General features: G+C 40.0%; 1 protein-coding gene across 1 annotated transcript in view; it reads right to left on the bottom strand.

Annotated features, from left to right (window-relative positions):
• The window catches only part of LOC141800850 (eukaryotic translation initiation factor 3 subunit H), a 75,327-nt gene that overhangs the window by 13,154 nt on the left and 37,342 nt on the right, over window positions 1-24,831 (bottom strand). Inside the window, exons 3-5 of the mRNA XM_074683675.1 lie at window positions 17,910-18,077; window positions 12,023-12,122; window positions 8,194-8,343 (exon numbers count right to left, since the gene is read on the bottom strand). Of these exons, the coding sequence (XP_074539776.1) occupies window positions 8,194-8,343; window positions 12,023-12,122; window positions 17,910-18,077 (418 nt within the window). The remainder of the gene's footprint in view (window positions 1-8,193; window positions 8,344-12,022; window positions 12,123-17,909; window positions 18,078-24,831) is intronic.

Consider the following 24,831-nt stretch of genomic DNA (forward strand, 5'->3'; position numbering starts at 1 on the left):
TTTATTTTTTTTTTAACTCTAACTTGATTGTAGAATAAACAGAACATCTGCCAGGGTATAAATGTAATCTACAGTTTGTCGAAAGCGTTAGTGAAATGCCTGGAAGTGTAAAGAATGCAGCTCCCACTACAAAACAAACTCTTACTTCATATATATATATATGTGCATAAAATTAAGCACCCACAAATGTACAATAATGTAAAATAAGCACGTCCTGGAGCCACTCATCATAATCATCTCAGCCTCACATTTGGCTGTCATCAACCCCGTTCGACTGATAACACCTTAATTACATTTACAAGCAAACACGCATGCATATGAAGTCCCTCAAGCTTGCATCCACAGACAGGAAAAACTAATGTACCGGCATGGATGCAGATAATCGTATGAACTCTGCTGATGATGATTTATTCGGCTTTTCTCACATGCTTGACTTTCTGTAACACCATCCATATTATTACCTGGCACCTGAATGAGGTGCGTTTTAGTATAAGTGATCAGATAATCAGACTGAACACCCGCCTGCTGCCCTCATTTTGCAGGATTTCAGGCAAATGAGGGATGTGGATGAACATCGCAAATGGGTTTTCAGTCACATTTCATTGCTTGTTTCACCTTTTGGAATAAAAATATGTGAGCAGTGTATTGTTTTTCACAGCTCCAATTGTCTCTCCCGTAGTCCTGACTGCTGAGCCGTTTCCACTCCCATCATGTTTGCCTGTGAGGGCCGCTGTGTGATCAGTTTGTCAACCCTCCACTGTGGTGTCAGAGTTGCAAACATGAAAACTGATGGCCCAGGACCAAATCTCACCATAACACTTCCCCGCTGCGTCCCTCCGGCTGTGTCAAAATTGATTCTCGCTGACGAGAGCCCATTTAAAACTATTTCATCAAGCAATATGGTAGCTAATTTGTGTGATGTGCATTTATAATATATGCAGAGGAAATCGTTTAGTCAGAGCAGGATCCTTCAAAACATCTGCTTGCTGTTTATGTATGAGTCGAGTGTTAAAGCTGGACTGAACACTAATGTGGGTGTCTGTTTGTCGCTATGCATAAGTGTGATCGAGAGGGCTGCATTTTGTTTTATTTGGCTATCAGCCTGTATAGTACAGTGTCTGTTAGAGTCAAATAAAACCACTGTTACATTTGGAGGGCTTGTGTTGAGTCTTTAACTTGTGCTCAGTACAGACAGTTTATTTGAGTTTTTAGCATCTTATGAAATAGACTGAAATCAATATGATTACCTTTTAATGACCAACAAAAGCAAGCTAGACCATCAGGAACCAGACTGCCAGAATCTGATTTGTACGTTTTAATTACTCTAACCACTCCCCAGGGGTCGATGTCATAGCAGACAACTGTTGCCTTGCTTAAGAAACCATCTATTTTACTTCGCTGCAGCAAATATTCAGAGTGTGTGATATTTTTGACTGTCAAAAAAGAGCAGGCTGGATTGTTTCATGCGACATACCTCTTGCACACGTTCAGGACAAAAGTAATAAAGAGATAAGAGGTGTGTCCACTGTGTCCACAGGGGGCGCCAAAGTCAACACAAACAGCTAGTTCCTCACAGGCCTTCTACAATATTTACTACTTTAATTTGCATCAAGACAGACCAACTGATGAAAGAATCATAACTCTCGGTCAACTTCAAAAAAAAGGATTTTACCCCGACTGATTTTCTATGCAGTTAAAACATTTATAAATGCTTTGAGTATTTTCAATCCAAACGCTATCCCATGACATTTTAACACAGAAGATCTCCACTTCATGATGCCATCCAGGGGAGCTAATGAAACCAGGGAGGGTAATGTGAATAACAGCTAAAGTAAAAGAAGCAAAATGACAGCAGAAGACAGCAGTATACTGTCAGTGTAAAGTGATGAAACAGTCGATGAAACACGCTAGTTACTTTAAAACACAAAAGAGGGAGGGAGACATAGAAAGCTAATCTGGGAATAAGTCTGCAATGCTTTAAAGTCAAAGCATTGCACATGAAGAGATTTACAAACAAGATAATTTCTCTTTTCAAGCACTAATTTTTTTTTTTTTTAATGCGACTTTAATAGGGGAAATATGAACTCTGTAGTCTAAGTTTATAGTTCTGAATATTTAATTTAACACAGAAAGCCTGCAAGATTTTTCATCTCAATGAAGTAGTGTGAACAAATAAATACATCCTGCTCTTTGCCTGTGAACAGGTCTGCAGGAATCAGATATTGTGATGCAATGTTGCATGACAGTCCAACAATCTATTGATTTTCTCAATATGGTTGTATTGTTAAGTATCATTGTCACAGGCCACATGTCACATATTGTTCTCTGGTCGATGCCAGATTCCTACACTATATAAAAAGTGTATTGTGTTGTACATAGTGTGTGTGTGTGTGTGCTTTTTACTATTACCATTTTGTATTGAACTTTCTTTCATCCTTTTTATCCTCTTTATTATTATATTTTTGTTTTTATCTCTTATTTTTTCTTCTCAAGAAGCTTTTGTGTTCTATCTTTAAATGTGAGATTACCCAGGGGTTATATAGACTTTGCATGCTGAATAATGCGACCACACCTGCACAGTATATGGTCATAAACTACACAGGATTACATTATTTAGACAGGTCAGCAAGCTTCTCAATCAATCCTGAATTAGAAATGTAAAGTCCAGCAAGAGATTTCCTGTCATCAATGATTCTGTTTTAAGGTCTGCACATACAAAATGTATGTGTGCTGACGCCTGTGTGTTCAGGCTCACTCAGGACAATGGAGGACAAAATCTACAGCTGTATTGATGTGGGAGCAAAAACGGGCTGACATTCAGTAAATTGAAAGTTCACAGAGTGGTTGTTTAACAAAGCTGTCACAGAAGTGACTTCCATTCTTGTAATGAGTGTTTTACTCCGGCAGAGCCTTTTTTTAACTGATGGAGTTGGGCGTGATATGGGGCTCGCTCAGCTTTTTCTCTGCAGCTGAATAATACATTCTAAGAGGTCATGAAAAAGCCTTAATCTGAGTGTCCCTGCAAAAATGTATGGTATTATCTCTGTGGAAATATTTAACAGAAAGTATGCACAGCGTTTTGGCAGATATTTCTATGCTTTATATGACTGAATATCTTCCAGCCCAGTAATTTTCAGTTTAAATCTCTTGGTCCTTCCTTCCTGAACATAACCATAACTTTAGCAGAAAAAAGGACGTGTTATCAAAAAAAAAATATTATTGGCTGTTGATCAAAAGTTCCACCCTACAGAGAAGTTTTCCAGTTGAGGGTCATTTTTTTATTGAGCATTTTTAGTGGAGCAAAATTCTGTCATCACCTCCTCTATGACCCTGTTTCCAATTTTTCTCCTCACTGACCTCACTTGACTCACTCCTACAAGTGCAGCCCTCACAAAGCCTTAAACTTCTTGTCTTTCCTCCCTGCCCCTTGTCGCTTTCTCTCCTATTGAATTCATATCATCCTGGTACTCCTGTCAAGCATAAAGCTATGTTTACATATCCTTACTCCGTCCGACATTTCTATGCAGGAGGCCAATTACACTAATCAGACCGGAGGTAATGGACGGAAGAGCCGCTCGTTGACGCAGAACAAAAAGTAAATATGAGGTTTAAAGGATGATTTATAATGAGAAATGTAAGCCACTCCACACTGGGGATATTCTTAGACAGATGCAGAACAAAAACCATACATGAAAAGCTTTGTGACCCAACATAACATGCTGCTTTGCACAGGGCCATTTTTAAGGATGTTTGGGTGGGAAAGGGTTATTCAAATGAATCTACGTTCATGCAATCCATCACTACGATCAACATCATCATCTGTGGTACGAAAAACCCTGTTTGCTGGAGTGAAACTGCATTCACTCAGCCTTAGACGTCTATGACATTGACGAATGGGGCTGCAGATTGGAAAATGAGACAAAAGGAAAAACATTAAATAAAACCCATTATCATTGTCTTTTTTTGAAGTGGTGGAAATGAGGAAAATAAGGTGGGGCTGTCAGGGGAAGATGTGAAGAGACGAACACCACAAACCAACGCGAGGAAACAATTTCATCTCGTCTGACATCCCATCGGCGGTCATGCTGGAGGAACCTTTGGGGAGGGCTGGGCCGCTTCCACAACCATTTTGGGCTGTATCAAACCTTGTGCCTCAACATCAGAGTAGTCATTTGGAAAATAGAATAATATACAGAAAAAGTGAGGAGTTTTTCTTCAGTCAATTTGACAATTTCTAACAAATGACTGGTGCAGGCTTGGTCAACCAGATACATGCGTCCTAGGAGCTCTGAGTGTATCTGGAGTCTTCATTTAATTCATGACTTGGTAACTTGTGTGGCTGTTTCGGGACACAGACGAGAAGATTTACAACAGCTCCCAATGTGCTACACGGATGTGTGTTAAGCACAGTGTGTTTTAGCGTACGAGCAGTGTGTAAATCAACACTTTGAGTCGTTATTGTACTAATTTCTCACACCTGCCCCTGGGAAGCTTCACAGCTGTTGCTCCACTTGCAGTGGTTTATCTCCATAAATGATTGCTGATAGATTCTCCTGAGACTGATGCTGAGCGCCTCTGAGACCTCAACCAGAGACTTTAAAGTGCCAGGCTGTGAGCTGAGTTGCTGGCGTGATATTTGTTCATATTGTGCTCATTAGTGATGGAAGACAAAGTTTCAAAGCAGTTCCTGCTTTTTTTTTCTTTTGGAGACATTTCTGAATAAATTGGTTTTGACATTTGGATGTGGCATTTACTGCATCAAGTTTTGGACTGGATATCCTCCATCAAACATTTGACAGTTTTGCAAAAGGTGCACTGAAAAGTTCCTCAAATCAGACAAGATGTCAGGAGCAAAAAATACCAAGTTTAAATGTGGACTGACTTTTTGTTTTTGTTGTGCCTTAAGGTTCTGATCCGAACAACAAATTCATGGTTTCAGAATCTTTTTTTAGCTACAATACTCCTTCAATCATTCAAAAATCCCAGGAGAGCATTTTAATAACTGATGAGTTTTACTTTAAAATGATGATACTGTTTCCATCAGCTAGCAGTCCTCCTGGATCTAAAATGTCTTTTGCTACTAGGCTTGTTTTAGGTTTGTGAGTGAAAGACGCAGTCAGTAAGTGAAACTGATAAATGTCAATCGGTGTAACCAATGTTTCCCTGTAAAAAAAAATCTGCTCTGATATAAGCAGTCTACTACACTGTGAAAGTGAGATTTAAAAGGAATTTGAATTTAAACCAACTGACCCAAACACAGAGAGAAAACATTACCTAGTATAACAAAACCCACTAAGTTTTTAATATTTCATTACTAATAAATTACTTCATCAGTACACTTGCAAAACTTCTTGGAAGGTAAATTATTTAATACTTCAGCTCTTGTGGTTCACACCATGCAAACTACACATTTAAAAAAACATCAACATGTTGTTTTAACAAGTTTAAAGCATATTTTTTTACCGCCCATAATTTGTCACTTTCCCTTGTATTTTTATTCAAAATAAAAAAAGAGGTTATTTAAAATGTTTCCTGCTTTCGATCCCATATGCAGACAAACACCTGGCACTCTCACACATATGTTTTGCTCCTGCCCAAAACTAGACAGCTTTTGGAAATTGTTACTTGCAACTTTTACAGAGATCCTGAAGATATCTTTAAAAACTTCTCCAACAACAGCAATTTTTTGGAGTTGTACCACCTGATCTACATCTCAGCTGCCGGGCAAACCTTATGATAGCTGCTCTGCTGGCACGTAGACTTATACTGTTTAAATAGAAAGAGAAACATCCTCCAACTTTTGAATCATTATTCACTGTTTAAAAGTGAGATATGTTAGTTTTTTGTATAGGTATGAAAAAAAAAAATATATATATATAAAAAGACATTGACCAAATAAACAAATAAATAAATAAGAGAAGGTTTTTTCTATTGAGCAAAAGCCTGTAGAGCTAAAAACATATGAATATTACTGACGTTGGCACTTAGTGAAGCTCTCAAATATGCATTTGTTTTGATTTTCTTAAAATAAAAAACATGTTTAAACGTAAATCAGCAGGCCACGGGTGTTGCACCAAAAAGACGCTAAGCTGGGGGCCACAGCTGTTGTCTCCTCAAGCTAATATTGGAGGTAGCAACACAACGGGTGGCAACAGTGACATGGAGTCATGAATTAAGAACTCAGGGTATTTCCTCATCTTTACACAAACAGACTTGTGATGGCACCAGTGTTGTATGGTATAGTAGTGTGTCTGCATTCAAGAAGTATCAACAATATCCGAGCATGTCTGTTCTCTGTTGCCGAACAGATGATGACCTAGCTGCACAAGTCTGAAATATTTTAGCGCTCTGCTCTTTTGTTGCTGCAAATTTACATTTAGCAGTTTATGCTTTAAATTAATCACAACGTATCTGTGGAGATTGTCATAGTAAGCATGCAGCTTCATTTTCTATGCCTCTGCATGACCTTTAGCTATCCAATACCATCAACCATGTGCTGTGGAGAATGCAAGCTAGAGAAAATAAAAATTGTTTATGACACAAAAAATTGGAGGTATTTTAAAAGAGAAATCATAATTGTTGCCTGATATTTACAAAGATCAATCACAAAAGATACTTTCAATTGGCATCCTTAATAATTATTACTTGAGTGAGATAGTGCTGCCCTGGGTGACACAGTCTTTCATTACAGCAAAAGCAGCCTCTGTAGTTTACAACAGTCAGTTTTTTATGGTGCATTTCTTCAGGGCACTTACACAACATCACAAGTTCACCAAATCTGACCCTTTCATCATTAGCATTGTCAGCCGCGTATTCTGAATCCGATCTGAGTCTGATCTGAGTCTGACCAGGCACCGCACACATTGTGATGATAATTTCTGCAGCCGACAATGAATGATAATGCAACCAAACAAAGCGGGTCAAACACAGAGTGGCCTCTGTAAGTGTGTGTTAGCCACAGATCAAAAATGCATCTGCTGTTATTAGCGGATGGAGCTGTTTCTCAACAAAGTACAGCAGCTGTGAACATTGTAATGAAGGAATATGTCACCCAGTAATATGGCTTTTATGAGCTCTTTTATTTGTTTTAGAAGATAATGACACAGAAGTGTGAGCTCTAGCAGCACAAACAATACTTGTTATAAGAAATGTTGTTAAAATGCAGTTGGATTTGTTCTTTCATGGATTTCTTGACACTAATGAAAAGATAAAATCCAAGCAGCCCCCCAAGAAGTGTTTGTACAGCACTAAAACCCTGTATGGTGGCTCGGCATGGGACAAAATACATCAATAGTGCTTAGTCTTTCAACCAATCCTGTACACTTCAGAAACAGACTAATGCCCAGGAGTTCTCTAACGTCAAATCAATTTTAATTTTCAAAAAGCTTTTACTCATGTCTGTGAAAGCAGCCTGCAGGTTCAAAGAGATACCATGACATGGTTTTAAAGCTTGTCTGACACTTTTAGGAAGATGCTTTTCTTCACTAGATATCTATGCATAGAACCATGGAAACCATGTTCAGATGAATAAAATTAAAGTGACACCTGTTTCTCCCACTGAATTGTTTGTGATGATGAAATATCCATCAATAAACTGTGTTTTCCTGGGTTTGATTTGAGTGTTTTTTTTACACTCTTTCTCTTGTGTTAGTGCTTGCTCATGAGCTTACAAAACACAGTGATGCAGGCAGCGCACTAAAAATAGAGGCTGTAATGTTACCGTGTCGAAAGACTGAAAAGCCCCTGAACAGTATGATCTCACAGAGGTTTCTGCGAGTGCAATAAAACATTATTAAACTCCAAAATAAACAGGAAATAAGATTTTCATTTGGGAGTAAAAAACTAGGTTCACATACAAAAGGGAAGAGGATCTAAATCACTCCTGAGTATATACAGCAGTTAAATCTCCTTCAATCACGTAACATGTTCCCTAAAGTGTTGATGTTAGGATTGGAAAATTTACAGCCAGATTGAAGGTCAAGATTTTTATTGGGGACGGATGTTGATAAAACCACAAAATAGCTCACAACACCACGCAGAAAAATCTAGTAAATGTTGGTCTCCCAAGAAAAAGCTGTTGGAAATAACAGCTCCAGACAGCTATTGTATTTATACTCACTGCTAACATATTTACACAAAAAGTGTCTGGCTTCAGACCTCCTTTAGTCATGTTTACTTGATGTAATGGCTGACCTGCTGGAGAGGTTGAGCAGTTCGTGCTTGTCTGCGACCGTGGACTTGTCCTCCAGGTCCCACATCAGTGCGCTGATGAGGTGCGAGTTCTTGATGACAATGGGAACCTCCTCGAACATATGCTCGAAGCCGATGTTAGCCTTCTTCAGACTGGAGGGTGACAGGACGAGAGGGACAGAAGCAGAGGGAGAGAAATTAGGTTACAATTTGCCTTCAGTGTGAAAACAGACAAGACAATCAGCATTAGATAAGACAGCGATGTTTGGGCCTCTTTCAGAAACAATTTATCATAACTAGTTTGCTTTTATTTTCTTATTTTTTAAAGGCTCAAAAACAAACCTTCGTAGGATCACACACCAGACATCGTGCTTAAACTGGGAGTTTTATTCTATCCATTTACTGTTCGGATTAAAAAAATCTGAGTTTTATTGCACTATCTATGATTAGGATAGAACCTTGTTAAAAACCTATGTTAAGTTATTCTATTGGAGAAAAGGAGAAATAATATCACAAAAAATAGTAAAAATACATATTTTAAAGAGATGAAATCAAATTCAACAACTGTGCCCTGTTCTATGTCAAATCAAATCAAATCCTGGAGTCATTTCTATGTTTGCTTTCAAGTACTTCAATATACTGTCATTTCATAGTGATGTTTATGTTGTTTTCTCTATGAAAAGGTGACAGCTCACTTGTGTAAGCACTTACATTGAATACAAGGACTGTGATACGCATCCGACAAAAAGCACAAACAGCTCCAGTAATAAATTCTTGATCATACTTAGCACTCAAGCAGTAGTGATAATGGTCCTTTTTTTCAAATAGAGACTTATTTTTGAAATACCAGAGGGTGGTAAAGAGAGAGGGAGACAAAGAGAGATGCTGAAATGAAGCTGCTGAGTTCTGGGCCTTGGTGACATTGAAGCTGGTTGCCGTTTTGTTATGCAGAAACTAAAGACTAATCTCAAGGAGATTATAATTATTAGGATGTCGTCTCTGGCTGTACTCTTGGCAAGCAGCTAATGGACTATTGTACTTTGAAGCACATGCACAGTCTGCTCATGAGCGCATACAGCCAACATGGTTCCCTGCTGTACATTAGCATGAATATCACATTTAGCCTGCAGATGTCTTGAAATCCTCCTCACTTCACTATGCAGCGTATTATCCCCCTCACTCCAGCTTTATTACAGAAATCCATGATGTGTATGATTCACAGGTCACATCTTCAGGTTGGAAAATCTGGAATTCAACATAAACCTGAAAGAATCTCTTTCCTTAATATATAACAGAATATAAAAATGAAAGCGAAAATGAGCCCGCTGCAAAAAGAAAGTTTTAATCTAAGAACAGAGATTTTTATGCAGTGTAAGAGAGGTTATTCTATCTGAAGTTCTGTATGCCAGTATCTGTTAGTTGCTTAATGTAACTCATGACTATATCATATTATCATAAAGTGGGAATTGCATTGCTTTACACTCTTAAGCAGCAATCTGCCTGACTCCTGAAGGAGTTATAATTAACCAGCAAATAACACCAGTGGTGACTGTTTCATTTGCTTTTGCTTGCAGACTCAGTGGCCTCTGTGAACTTTTATCTAGTTTTATATCTGTTAATTACCACTTAGCATTAGTCTATGACACTTCCTGCAAAGTGATGCATCTTACTGCAGGTCTAACCACTTCACATGTTGTTTTCCTCAAATGGAACTGAACATAGAGAATTATGTCACCATAATGTGGCCTGTGCATTGGTGCAATGTGTATCTACATATCTGACAGCATGTGACACAAGCAACTGTTTGTATTGCCAAACCTCAGCATTTTCAGATTCAGAAGCCTCAATGACTTTTTTATTGGCTCTGCTGAAAAGTGTGCAATGCATCGACCAATTTTAAACCACCTCTTCTTGTTCCCCGGGAGCTGAAAGCTTCATCTCCCTCCCTCCATCCCTCCCTCCCTCTCTCTGACATGGGCCTGTTAACACAAAATGGAACTTCAAACTTTGCTTAATGTCTCACATAAATCCAATAGCATTGACTGACTGCCTTGGTTCAGCCTGTCACTTGTTCACAGGGCATGACACAGCTACAAACTAATGTCTGTATATGTCTAATGTTAGCTTGTTAGAGGGGTCTTGTCTGTTAAGGGATCAATAAGCTTTCTGCATTAATTCCCTGTGTGCACTGTACCAGAAAACAAAGATGTTTATGTAATGCTTGTCAGAGTGATGAATAAAGGCTCGAGACATCATCTGAATGTGATAGAGCAATATGGAAATTCAAAGTACAGCTTTACTCTTGGCAAACTTTACGAACAACTCTGAAGCGAGAGGACATTCCTGCCTCAGGCTGTGAGCGAGGAGGAGAAGAAAAATCAGTATGGAGTATTGCCGTACTGCAGTCTATAAGAAAAATCTATAGTAATATAAATACAGTCTGTTATACATATTGGCACAATTATCCGTCTGCAGTGCTTTCAAATATTTCCTGGAGATTATGACCTTTTCAAATGCCTGCAGAGCCATCTAAAAAATATGCCTATGAGGAAATAGGAGTCCAGCACATTTCCAGGCAGGACAAATTGCTCCAACCCTACTGGACTTTGGCGCACTTAATGCCATGCTCTTTCCAAGCATGGCCCCGCTGGACGGAGCCAAAGGTTGACTCCACAGGCTGACTAATTTGATGCTTCATATTGTGTGCTGAAGTGGAGGCTATTGACCACTGCCTCCATCCACACAGCACACTGGAAGGACAGTTCAAAAGGACGGGTCCATTCAGCACTCGTCCATGTCAGCCTTTCATTTCGGAAAGATGCACAATATATGCGAGCTTAACATCAAATATCACAACATGAAAGAGACTGCCTCTTCCGCACATCATGAAGAGAGGGAGAAATGAAACGCTTTTGAAGTTTTGCATCTTTAGGAGAAAATAAAGGACACATGATTAATATTCAGATTCTATCTGGAAAATAAAAGCACGGGACAGGATTGTTGTTATGTGGTGCTATTGTCCTTTCCTGCCTGGAGCTGCCCTCTTTCAATCACAGCTTTATTGGGAACAGTGATAGCTACAGATTGGAGCCGTAATAAATCATAGGAACTAATGAAAAGCTGCAGAAATGAGAAGGTTCCTGACTCTGGGCCAAGCACACTAGGTCAATAACCAAGTGGCTGGCAACAGAGACACAGGTGGAGAAATATAGAAGAAGGAAGAGACAAAAATGAAATGATGCAGTTAATTTCTCCTTTATCCCTCCTAATCTACTTACTTTCAGTGGATTTAAAAATGCAAAACTAAATGTTCTGAATGGATGGCAATATTTTATACTGCTGGGACTTCTTCATAACTCTGTTTCCTCAGTGTTTGCACAGTTACACAGATGTATGTGTTTATGCATGTATGAGATTGTGCACTTGGACTAAACTGAACTGCCTGGAAAATGGCCTCCTCATTACATTTATTTTTTTAGCTGCAATTTAAAAGCAATTACAATAAGCCTTGGGGTCAGAAAAAGTGTAAACACGGTACATTTGTTTGTCGGGCAAGAGCAGGCTGATAAATCATCAGGATCAGCATCAATCTCCAACTCCAGCTAAATGGCTCCCCTGTGGACACACCAGCCAATATTTGCATCCATTGAATAAATGGAGCCAAAAGAGCAAAAAGGCTTAAATTTTGATTCTCCTGTGAGCTATGTGAACCCATTTTCCTTATATACTGTGCAAATATCCAAAATTACTTTCTTAACCTTTCCTTTATGCATACAATCATCAAACTCACCCATAGTGTTTTAGCTGTGTGCTTTGTGCTGAGCTTACTCACCCCTCAGGTGTAAAGTCCTTCTCTTTGCAGATCTCCATGAGTTTGGGGGTGAGCCTGTAGGCCTTGAGGGACAGAGAGCCTTGGGCTGTCTTAATGGGATCTACAATGAAAAGAGAGAAAGGGAATGAAAAATAAGAGTACAAAAGAAAAACATCAAATTCAGTAGACAGCAATTCTGGCACACACGCAACTTCATAGTTTACAAAAAAAATAACAAAAGACGTTTTTGATGTGGCTTTCTAAAATTGTCTGTCCCTTCTGGCTTTCTTGTTGATTCCAAGCAGTCAGTACCTTCTTTATCCCAAATTACAAAACATACCTGAAAGTCTTGCTCCAGTATCACACAGTCAAACTGGTCTCTAAGCACCCACTGAAGATGTCAGGAGGTTAAGTGCCTTGATCAAGAGAACTTCAAGGACAACAGAGCAAGCTGAAACATCCAGTGTTCAGGCTCTGCTCATCAGATTCTCACAACAGGTAGTCATTTCTACCACATTTGTTTCCCGCTGGTTATTCTAATTAATAAGTGGAGTTAAAATAAAAGAAATGTCAAGAGTTTTAATCACACTGCACTGTTAGTTTTATATTATTCACTTAAGCACAGTTTCAAGTCTTCAGAAACAAAATACAAATATAGGAAGAAGTCTGAAATGATAAGTTTCAATAGTTGACATATGTTGAAGATCTCAAGAATGGGGCTGCACAACAAATTGTAATGTGACTATTTCAGGTGTTCACACTGTGGTACTGCAAGGTTTGAATTTTCAAAATAAATGAGAACTGAATTGATTTAAGACAAGCAGTGCCTTTTTACACAGTATTCCTTCATTTCTGTCTAGTAGTTGGAGGCTTTGTTATAACAGCTGTGCTTTTACAATGTTTTGATGCAGTGAGAAGTTTGAGCAACCAATCAGCTACCCACAGATGAGTCTGTGGCATCCACACAATTCCAATGTTGAACTGCGCAGCAACTGTGATGCACTATCCTGGCACAAGCTTAAGCAGCTGAAAGTTTTCGAGGGATGGCAGCGTTCTGTCAAACTTGGATTGAAGCTAACGCCTACCACTGGACACAGTGTGCAACAGCTGAGACACAAGACATGAGCGCCATTTCAGGCTGGGAATAATACAAATATTATTAGTTAATATTACCAACAATTTCTGATGCCAACTTCCAAGGATGACTAATTGTTTAGTTGACTTAACACTCGTGCCAAGCTTTTCACACAGCAATACTGATCAATGCAATCACACACTGCTTATTTTTTCCGTACTATGCAGGTCTTAGCTGGAGAGGAGCAACTATAACACTTATAAGGTCATATGTTGAAACCAACTGATTATGTCATATAGCCTGAATGGTATTGTATTCCTCATAGAAACTCTCCACGCTAAAGAATCTAAGCATTAAAGGAAGTGGAGGAGTGAATGCTGTGTCCACTGCAGGAGGATGGTGCCACAGCTGGGGTTCTATTATAATAAATCTATTCAACAAAGTGAAGGGTAAAGTTACACTTTTAAAAAGGCTGAAAACGTAAAGAGCACCTAGACTGGCTGAGGAATAACTCTGTCGAATTCTATTTCACTTCCTGCTTGTCTGTTTATGCTGCTTGCTAAAGAGAGAAAAAAAAAGTGCTCTAGTGGCTGAGGCTGGAAAGGCTGACAGCCAGCAAACTGCAGTCTACCAAAAATCTTAGTGTGACTTATTCACTTCCCAAAAGCCAACTGTGAAAAGCCATTTGCCCAGAGCACAGCCGATCTCAAACAAGGCGCAGCCAATCTCAATTCATGCTGGCCAATCTCCACCGAGACTGGCTGGTGACAGCCACATTTGATTAAGACAGCTCTCTCCTCACTGTTGGAGGCTTGGTGACTAAATTAAAATCTTGCATGGTCGAGCATGATGGGTATTTTGAAATGAAGGTGATTCTTCCAGACTGGGAAGGCTGGTCTGTATGTGTTTTTCATTTTAGTTTTTTTTCATTTTGCACAAATTGTATAAAAGAGGTTAAAACAAGGTTTTATATCTTCTTCTGGTCGTTTAAGGATTTCAAAATTTATCAAACTAGATAAACAGAGCACTCCAGTTAGATTAAAAAAACAACCTATAATAAGGTTTATGCTGCTTAAATATCATCCAGCACTAAAAACAGAAGCCTATGGCTTCATACAATGAACACATAAAATACTGTTTGAATCATGCATTTCATTATGTTTAATACCCAAGCTGCTGTTGCATGGAAAGTCCCCAGCCTGCTAAAGGTGCAGCATGTTTTCTCTGTTCCAGTCCATCCTTACTTCTTCAATTGTCCACCCTATAAAAGTAAAGTGTTTCTAAGGCAAACATTTTTAGCCAATTGGTTTAACAACCTCCTCTAATTCCAACCTGTCATTGGACGGAAGCTATTAACTCGGCGGTTGGTCACTTGACTGATTCGTCCCTTGGCGTTAAAACGACCTGTGAGCTAATGACGAGGGGAACAAAAACCAAATCAATTTTCTTTCCCTTTGACTTTAAACAGAGATAACGTCAATTCCTTTGAGGTGCTTTGATCCATTAAGCGCTGCATTATTGACTGACATTAACAGGAGAGCTCGTTTAGAATGAGAAAGAGCAGGATGACTGACTTCCTGCCTCAGTGGCTGGGCTGGATGGCAGCACAAGATTGAGGAGTTCATACTTCAGCTGGTTAAAATTAATATTTGTCTGTCATAGTTTTGTATGATCTGGGAACATGACAACCCTGAAAGAGACTTAAAAAAAACAGGTCCTGAGGAAACATTCATGAAACACACAGCTTCTCCCATCAGTTTGTAAAAAGACACTTTGGTTTACCGCCTCTGTCCTGACTTGAGGTGAGTGGATAAACACTGGGCTGTTTCAACAGAGGATTGTGTGCCACTCTGGCTGTACACAAATCTTATTTATGGTTCATAGAACTTGGGTATTTAATGTTTGCATATTAAGACAGGTGCAATCTCAGAACACATTTCCTGTACTCTAACAATCAATACTTTTCAGGTGTCCACATGACATTGTTACTTACTTTGTAATTCCACGTGTCTATTGGTATCATATAAAGATACACATTCATGTTGCATTAATGCCTGTGGCAGACAGACTGGGGGCAAAAGTGACACAACCATGTCAGCTGGTGCCAATATATGTATTTGTCACAACAAGCAGACTGTTGACGGGAAGCTCTGTAGCACTGTACAAGGACTACGCCTAAAAAGTGACCACATTTGTGAGATTGTAAACATAAAAAGAGTGCTACCTTTTAGATTATTGATGGTATTAATGGTGGATTTTATTTTATTTTGTTTACACATGATTTTTTTTTTAAATCAAATTTATTTGACCTTTTATTACCTAACACAATTGGTCTGTGTTCAGTGAGTTTCCCTGGATCAGTACTAAGTGCAAGTTGGCAATCAAAATAACAACTAACCACTCCACTTGCAGAAAAGTTTGCTTTCTGTTGCTTTGGTATTCAAACAGGTACCAATATTGATTGATTCTTACCGGCATTGTATCAAAGTTTAAAATTCTGGTACTATGACAACCCTTCATAACTGTGTAGCCAGCAGCTGGCAAATAACCTTTGGCAAAAACCTGCTTGTATAAGAGCTGCACTGTCTAGAGTCCAATTAGCATCTTGTAGAGGGACTGTTTGTTCAGACCAACATAAGAAATTCCCCCTCAGAAACGGTGCAACTAGAAATTACACAGTAATGTTTTGAATTCTAACATAATGAAGAAAAGTCAAATTACATTTTTTCTGGTGAGTCTCAGTTTCAATGTAAATAACTGATCAAAGTTTTTACTCTCAATAACTTAAGAGGTTGCTTCTAGTATCAAATATTATTCTGCATTCACAGCAGCTGACACATGATCAATACAACTAACAGATCCAGCATCTTTCTGCAGAATCTGTAGAAGTGGACTATGTTACAGGGCAGAAGGAGTTTTTTGTTTGATCAGGACAATTGGTCTGTATTGACAAATCTGGTGTGAAAGCTGCACTTCAAGACACACAAGCTGTTTTGGTATTGGAAAAACCACATTACTTATGTCATATTCTGAAATAAGCACATCATTACTTAATGTTTGATTTGTTGTCTCTGAACTCAACAAACCCTTTGAGCAGGGTGGTGGGAATGAAATAAAATTTAGTGAGACACACAGGAGTAAAATGCATGCCTTTTGAAAGTGACAAGCATTAATTTGCTGTCATCTGAAAGAAAGCTAACACCATCTGGGATGGCATTTGTGCTGTGGTAATTACGGGCAGCTCTTAAAGCTTTTTACTGTGAGGCAGGTGCTTACACATGACGTCCATAGGTGTCATGTCAGTAGCTTCCAGCCTCCTAGTTAATCCTGTGTGTTTTTCATGTTTTCTGAATGTCATCGCCTCCTACGCTGTTGTCCTTTCATTTGCTGCAGACAAACATGTGCTACACCTCCATGAGACACGGTGGCACATGCTGCTTTCTTCAGCTGCCATTGATGAGTTACTGGAACCAGGTCTTCGTCCTATTTGATGTAGAGGTACTTATTTGCAGGTCCTCATCCCTCTTCTACGCTACTACTGTGTGCTTTGATAGCAGTGGGCAGAAAATGACATTCTATGCAGCCATTCTACTCTTTGTCATTTTTCTTTAAGCTGTAAAGATTACCTTTGATATGATGTGAATGTAAATACTAAAAAGAGTTATCTTGAAATGGAACAGCTGCTTTTTAAACATCTGTCTTAACCTCAACTAATCTTGCGCAACACCTGGAGCGCCAGCTTCTCACCAAGACTCTCTACATGTCAGTCACATCTGCATATTTAAAACTTCTATGAGGCAGTCCTATTTCTGGGAAGCTTTTGAACCACAGAAACTAAATTTAACTTGCAATTGTTTGATGCTTATATAAATTAAGATGAACTATAAATGCCTCTTCAGCTCAATTGTAACAGCTCAAATTCACTGCACCCAAAGAAATGCTGACCTGGTTTCCTGAACCTCAGCATGCCTTTTTGTGAAGTTATTTTATCCCCTTTAACGAAGGATTAAACAGATTTGGTGACGACTGGTGGAGACACCGTGTAGCTCTAAACTGTGGCCGGACAACTTCACTCAAAACCTTTTCCACCAGCATGAACCTTCATCGTTCATTGTTGTCTTGAATGGCTGAATGGTTGTGTGGCAGGTGAACAATAAAGAAGCGGATCAGACCTCTTCTTCTTTTACGGCTTCGTCAATAAAGCTGTCTCTGCTAAAGATGGCGGCAGATTGTTAAAATTAGATCCATTGGACCATTACCTGTACTGACCGACTGTTGAACCCGTCATGGCTACTTGAGTGCATTTCATAGGCACAGGTTTCAATTTTAAAGAGAACACTAAGCAAAAGAGAGACTGATATCTTTACCTTACACCTTTAGAGCTGTGGTGTCTAAAGTGTGGGTACAACAAATTTAGACATCCTTTCAAACCTCAAGATCAAAATGCTAATTTGACAAAGGGAGGTCAAAAGTCAAAGCTTTGAGTGATTCACAAAGTTGTTAAAAAGAAGACTAGAATCTGGTGCAACCTTGTGCCTTCCGGTTAACCTGAGTATCCAACAGACTGCTGTCTGCTTTTTGAATTGCTCCTGTTAGATGGTCAAAAAACTCCAAATTAATACCAGATAATTTCTGTTTGAAACACCCTGTAATGGAAAAAATTCTAAGAGAGGTGGAAACTTGTGCAAGGCAATGTGAAGGTTTCAGCCTGCGAAGCAGAAAAAAACATATTCTCTAACACTTATTTTAACAGTGTATGTCTGTGGCCCCCTGATGAGTGATAAAAATCCTTCATCACAGTCACTCTCCAGTAGACTGTGTGGGTCTTCTTACCATAGATGAGAACAACTGACTCTTCAATGGCATGCTGGTAGCTGAACTGGGAGTCGAGGAGTGCTCTGCTGACAAAGGAGCCATAGTAGGTGGATTGGTACCAGCCCACATGCAGATGGTCAATGTTGACGTGACGCAAGGAACGCATCATCTCCATCTGGTACTGGACTAAAGGCAGGAAGAGAGGTAGGAAGAGGGATGGGACAAAAAGAGAGAGGGAGAAACATTAAATTCAGAATTCAGCTTCATTGATATCAGCTTGTTGATTTGTTTTGCTGGGATCTGTGAAAATATCTGGTCTCCATCTGGAAGTGCACATGGCGTACGAACAGAGGGACAGAGACTGAGGATGTGAAAAATACAGTGAAAAGCTGAGCAACGACGATCTGAAGGACAAATGCACCAAAACAAAGGAAAAACAAAGGCTTTGTCTCTTGTTATCAAGCAGCAGCAGTGGAGATTTCTAAAAACAAACTTCAATAAGAGATCACCAGTCATCCTTTCATTCCTTATGTCAGTAATACATCCTGGTAGAGGGAGAAAGGCCTGATAGATACTCGGGCAGGCTTCAGCCTCTGCAAAGAAAGCCAGATACATTGCGAGGGGAGTCATTTCATTACGCCCGACACATCCTTAGGACGCACAGGCAGAAATATAAACAACCTGCCTCGTCGGCTGTAAGTAACAACCAAAGCAAGCGAGCAAAACAGCATCTCCATGCAGGCTGGCTGGAGGAGGTTGATAAATCAGGGTGTTATTGGGCAGCTGTGGCCCCCTAGACCCCAGCCTGTGTTCAACATCCCTCTCCTGCTGCGGCTGTTAACGGGAACACACAGTGGAGCTGGAAAAAGGATTGTGGGAATCTGATATGAAGAACAGTACAAAATGATGCTGAAGAGGATGAGGAAAGAGGAAAATGCTAGGAGGAAAAAGTAGAATAAGAGATGGTGACGGTGAAAAGGAAATAAATGAACAAATGAGGTCCCGTTTTTTTGCTTTTACATAAAGCAGAGGGTGACTTTGGTTGGTGTGTGTGTGTGTGTGTATATATATATAAATTTTATAGTTTCAGTTGGTCACTACTTGGCGTTTGACCTTCCAGAGCCCTGACTGCACACACAAAGAAGCCCAAAGAAGTAGTTTGCAGTCACGCACACTGAATTTTCCGGTTTATTTCAATTAATTTATACAGCTTTTAACAAACCTCCCACAAACACACACATTTTTTTTCACACACACTTCTCACTCTGTGCATACTGCTGCCTCTGCTCTACTCCACACAGAAAACAAATGGCACTGTTCTGCCCACGAAAGAGGCAGAGCTGAAGCCTCTTCTTCAGGACGATAAAGTCTCACTGAACTGTAAAAACATCTGGATTGGTTCACATATTGGGGACAGACAGGCTGACAGGAAGAGACACCCATTCACAGCCTGTCTTGTTCCGATCCAGCCTTTTAATCTAGTCTTTTATTTAGTGACTGACGTGGCCAGTGAGACAAAGTAAGAGGGGGAGATGGAGAATACAGAGGGTTGGGGATGGGAAGGAGAGAGAGGAATGGAGAAAGATAGGGTACATGAAGGGGGGAAAGGGAGATTACAGTCCGTGTAGCAGTGCTTTGACAAACCAAAGAAGAAGGAGGTGGAGGAGGTGTCAGTGGTGTCTGGCGCTGCATGTCTTCCCTGGCTGTGATCTTAGGCAAAGTGACAAACCCACTGAAAAAAATGTGAGTATGCTGTTTCATCAAGAAAAATAAGTGGGGTGGGGGGTTGCAGGTGGGAGAATTTTCAAGTGTTGGCTTTATAAACCTGAGTCTGCAGTGACGAATGAGAATGAGAAGATGGGAAGACAAACATTCATGAAAAAGAGGAGTAACAGAGGTGGAATATGAGAGCGCAAGAGGGAGGTTAAGAGTGTGTGTGGCACACAGTGTTTGGAGAGCATGGCTCTGCCCAGGGGCAGGCCAGCAGCAGACCCAAAGACACACAGAGCTCTACAGAGCGGGATGGCAGTCTGCCACCAAAACACTGTATTTGCACTTGTTTGCCGATCAGTATGTGTAGTTACCTCTGAAACACCATTCATGCGTATACTTGCCCCAACACCCCTTCATTAGTAGGGAAACAGTGCACAAAGTGTACTGAGGGCCAGAGGATTGACAACAATGCAAGAAAAACAACCAGCTTGGTCCTGTCTTACCCAATTGTCAACTCCCTGTTCTGTTCATTATAACCTTAAAATGTGAACCCAGTCTTAAAGTGCAAGGTTTGGTTAATTTGTCTTTGTTAAAAACAACAACAACAACAACAACAACAAACTTTAAAAATAGAAGAGGCCTTGTGTACATGTATAGGGATATTTTTCTATTTCTACATCCATATATAAACAGTTTTAAGTTACTGAAACAGGAGCTATGAGAGGCTTCACAGGGTGGAGATGTTTGAAGACTGTGTTTTTGTGCTGTTTCCATGCAAAATGAAGGTTTTGGGAAATGCTGACCTTACTGTGCGAGGCAATTATTTCATCTTGCATATGCACTAAGATGATAAGCTACCATTTTGTTTACGCCTACTCTGTACTGTTTGGCTTATTTGTATATTCAAAGGAAAGCTTGTGTTTTCTAAATATTATACCACAGATCAAGGGTGGAAAGATATATCATGCCTTGGTCCCTCTTGGTACTGAGGAGCGCTGTTTAGAACTGAGGACACTCAACAACCATGTTCGCGATGTTCTCCTTTGCTTTTGACAGATCACAGACTGATCACACGCTTTCACCACCTGCTACCCTGGCATGCTTATGCAGGCGTTTTTAACTGTGTCTGTGTCGAGTAATTCAAAAACATCTCTTTTCATTAATCATCCTCTGATCCCTGAATGCAAACAGATACGATGAGATGGCACCAGCTCATTTCACTTAAACTCTTCCTCTTGTTCATCTCACAGGGCAGGACATATACGTACATTTTTGTTCACCAAAGTCAATTCGCCAGGCGTGTTTATGCATGCAGGATCAAAGATATAGATGAGCTGACACATACTCTGCAGGTGATCAGAGTGAGGGAGAGAGCCAGAGAGACGTATTGCAGTGTATCTCTTATGTGAATGCATTAATTGAAGCGAGACGTCTCGTGCTAAATATGAAACTTACCATACCGCTGTGCTAAAACTTACATGCAGCTGGTTGCCACTGATGTCATGCTGCACACTTAGTTTTGGATCGCTGCTTATCATTACCAAGCTTCGTCCTCATGCGGACCACCTGTTGTGATAACCTAATGTCGAGTGATAGATTGATGGCTGTCTTTGTAAACCGTGCTGCTGATGAATGTTTACAAAAGTTCAGACACAAACAGTCGGAGGGAACTGTGGTAGGGGGGCAGGCTGCTGTGTGAATAAAGAAAGGACGGCAGGAGGTATTTTAGGGAGGGGATAACAGAGGCAAAAAACTGCATAAATTAAAGATGTTTTAGAATACACACCAAAATGAGCAGGAGAAAAAATCCCAATTAAAACTAAACCAAGCAAATAGTGTGATTATTAAACCACCAGCTTCAGATACCAGAGAAACCATGTTATACAGTAATGTATTTCAGTGTTTTCAAATCATCTAATTGCCACTGAGAGGTCTGTGCAACTAAGCTCACTGTGACTGCGTGTGGACATGATTCAAAGGCATGGATGCAGAGCAAGCCGTGGAATAACTTCTTAAGTGCTGAGAAATTTAATAGTGAGAACAAAACTAAAGAACCCACAACAACAAAGAGTTACCCCTGAGCTGGCCTGTCAACTGAGCCTCTGAGAGTCACAGAGTGACCAAGAGCCCACCAAGCAAACACAAACAGAGAGACAGAGAGTGTGTGTGTGAGAGAGATTCTTGGCAGAAATTACAGATTGTTCTGCAGAAACAGCAACATGTAGCTCTTCACAAGTCATTCCTAATTTGTTATGGAAACAGAAAGTAAAGCCAAGAGGTTGTGCCAGTGCTCGAGGTTCTTGTGCATTGCAAATAACTGTATTCAGATAATATTGTTTTCTTCTGGGATTTTTGGGGAAGATTTCTACTCTTCTTAAACTATGTCCCTGAGCGAAACTGAGCAAAACTAAAGCAAACAAAGCATTGGCTGAACATCAATATTTGAAATCATATATGCAGTTTTTTTTCATACTTGCATTTGCGTTGCATTTGTAGTCTCTTATTCCTCTTTACATTCAAAAACAATAATGCACCATAACACTGAGGTTTTATTGTTTTGATTTTTGCAATTTTCAGTTTAGTTGTCTCTAAAGTGAAAAAGGCATGAAGAGAGAAAAAAATGAAAGGGTACAGTGGGTATAAATTTTCTCCTGCATAACAACCTAAATTATTTTAAGAAGTTTAAAGACGTGGTTAAATGACTCCCAAAACCTTTAAAAAGACTAACTTCACTTCAAGAAGACTCTTAATCAGACAGACAGTCCTACAAGCGTTCTATTACACGCTGCCCTGGTCAGAAGCAAATAGACTAAGGACACACACACACACACTGGGAACAAGCTGAAATACAGCCTGATAGCTTAGCTGAGGTTCAGATGGCAGAGTGAAAGAGCAGGCCAGTGGCAGAGCAGCCAGCTCATCCTCCTCAGATCCAATCCAGAGCACAGAGCCCAGGAAATGCTGCAAGATCACTACCTTGTTTGTTCATGGACCAAGAACTACATCTGCGGAACAAATAACAAAACAAACTTTGGAACCACCTGACTTAAGTTTGTATATATTGGTGTAGATACTCCACAATAAACTTCAAAAGTTAAGTTTTGGAGAACTCACACAACAAGCAGTAGAAGTAAAGTTAGGTGCATAAATGTGACGTGCAGGTAAATACAATACTTTCACTCAAAGTGGGTGTTTGTGTGCTCGTGTGTGTGTGTTCCTTCTGATAGACATTCTCTGTGTTGAAGGTGTTGGGAAATGAAGATTAAAGCCTTCCTATATCTGTACAAGATGCAGATTACAGACAGCAGTGTTTCCCATTAATTAATGAGACTGTGGCGGCCCGCCACAGTCTCATTTGGCCCCGCCACAGTCTCATATGGAGACAAAAATACGATCCGTCACTCTGTCAGACCATTACACAGCTGTACTTTCCTACCGCACGTAAACAAGAGAACAAGAGTGCGCGCGCACTGGTCACACTCGTAGACGTCGCTCTTTACCTGTTACGTTTGGCGCGAACCAGATTCCAGCGACGTTAGAGCGGGGCGTCTGACTCTGAGGTACGTGTAACTTCTTTTTTGGGCATTAGCGGCCATGCTAACTGCGGCCGTGGACACAGTATCTCACTGCGCTGTCTGCCTCCCTTCTTGGGAAGAGGAATGGCTGCACCGCGCACGTCTCTGTTCAAGAGTTTCATTATCACAGCGCATTCAGAGTCAGTGTCAGGCACACAGTACAATTACCTGTACGATACCAACGAGCTGACGCGGGTTATTGCTGTGAATGCAGTAATGCATTCACAGCATATGTTCTTCTGTGACAAAAAAATTTATTCTTCTTCTTCTTCTTCTTCTTCCGCCCGCTTTTTTGGACCGCTAAAACTTCTGTAAACTTCAACCGATTTTCACCGTTCAAACTTCAAAACGTGTGTTTCAGTGGGGACAAGGGGGCTATGACTCTTCAGAAACTTTTCACAAATACTCTCCGAGATATTCAACAATTTACAAAATTTCGGTCCCATAGAGATGAATGCGGAATTTTCAAAATTTCCTCCCTTCAGGACATTTTTTCAGCCTGCTTCAAACCCTTCTCATTCAGTCATAAATTCAGCTACAAACTCCATTCAAACTTCAAAATATTCAGCTATCTTTTGGCTCCATTCAGTGGGTTTCAAATGTTTCCTAGCATTCATAGTTACTTCACAATGACCCTTCAAAGGTCATGAAGCATTTCAGCTCTTCAAGCCGTTTAACATTGGTGTGTATTGGACGGAATGTTTCAGCTCAGAGTGGGAGATTCAAACGACAGAGTGGGGAGAGGAGGAAACAAGACCTGAGAAACTTCTGGGTAAACTGCTCTCTTGGCCACATTTTTTTGAGCTATCAACACAAATAAGCCCTCAGCATGTAAGTAGTCTTGTCCTGCTTCTGACAAAGTGGTTTTTAAAGCAAAAGGATGGAGCCCTTTTTCACAAAATGACCAACTGTCGGGCCAAGTCAGCTCCGGCACCCATGTACTCCAATGTTAATTCCTGAGGGGTTTTCTCAGAGATCAGTCAAATTTCCCTCATCTATATATCGCTGTCATGGGCCTATTTCTGCATCTTTAGACATGAAAGTAACACAGACAGCTTCCTCAGGGTCTCAGGATTCCTACGGTGTGATCACTTTTCTTATCGGCCCTTTGGTTTAGTCACAGTTGCAGACAGTTCGACACCCTGATTTCAGTGGAAATGTGTTGGGAATCAACAGACTCCACCAGCTCTCTGATGGCAGTTGGTAAACAATGATCACCATGGCAACATCTGGCTTCAGATGAGCCTCAGCTGACAGGCTTACATGATTAAAAACTCACACACAGGACACACAGAATTTCATTTTGACAGCGTTTCAGAGATGAGACTTGCATTTTCCCTCAGTCAGGTCATTATTTCCATAACTGTTCTTTAAAATTTAATTCATTGCTTCAAATTTTGAAAAGATGCAGCCATTTCAACTTTAAATTCATTTATCCATTAAACTCATTCATCCATTAGTTTCCTTTCATCCAAGAGTTCATGGCAGGTTAATTTAGCATTCTGCATTAGCAGTTGAGTGCCTGCTTTTCATGAATTATTTCAACCATTTTCAAACATAAATTCAGTCATTCATGTTTAGCACTCTGCTTTTGCAGTTGAGCACAAGCTTTTCAAGACTTAATTCAAATGAGTTCAGACATAACTTTAGCC

Source organism: Halichoeres trimaculatus, unplaced genomic scaffold (assembly GCF_033239565.1).
Source record: "Halichoeres trimaculatus isolate MK-OKI-2021-1 unplaced genomic scaffold, fHalTri1.1 fHalTri1_scaffold_12, whole genome shotgun sequence".
In the NCBI taxonomy this organism is placed as follows: Eukaryota; Metazoa; Chordata; class Actinopteri; order Labriformes; family Labridae; genus Halichoeres; species Halichoeres trimaculatus.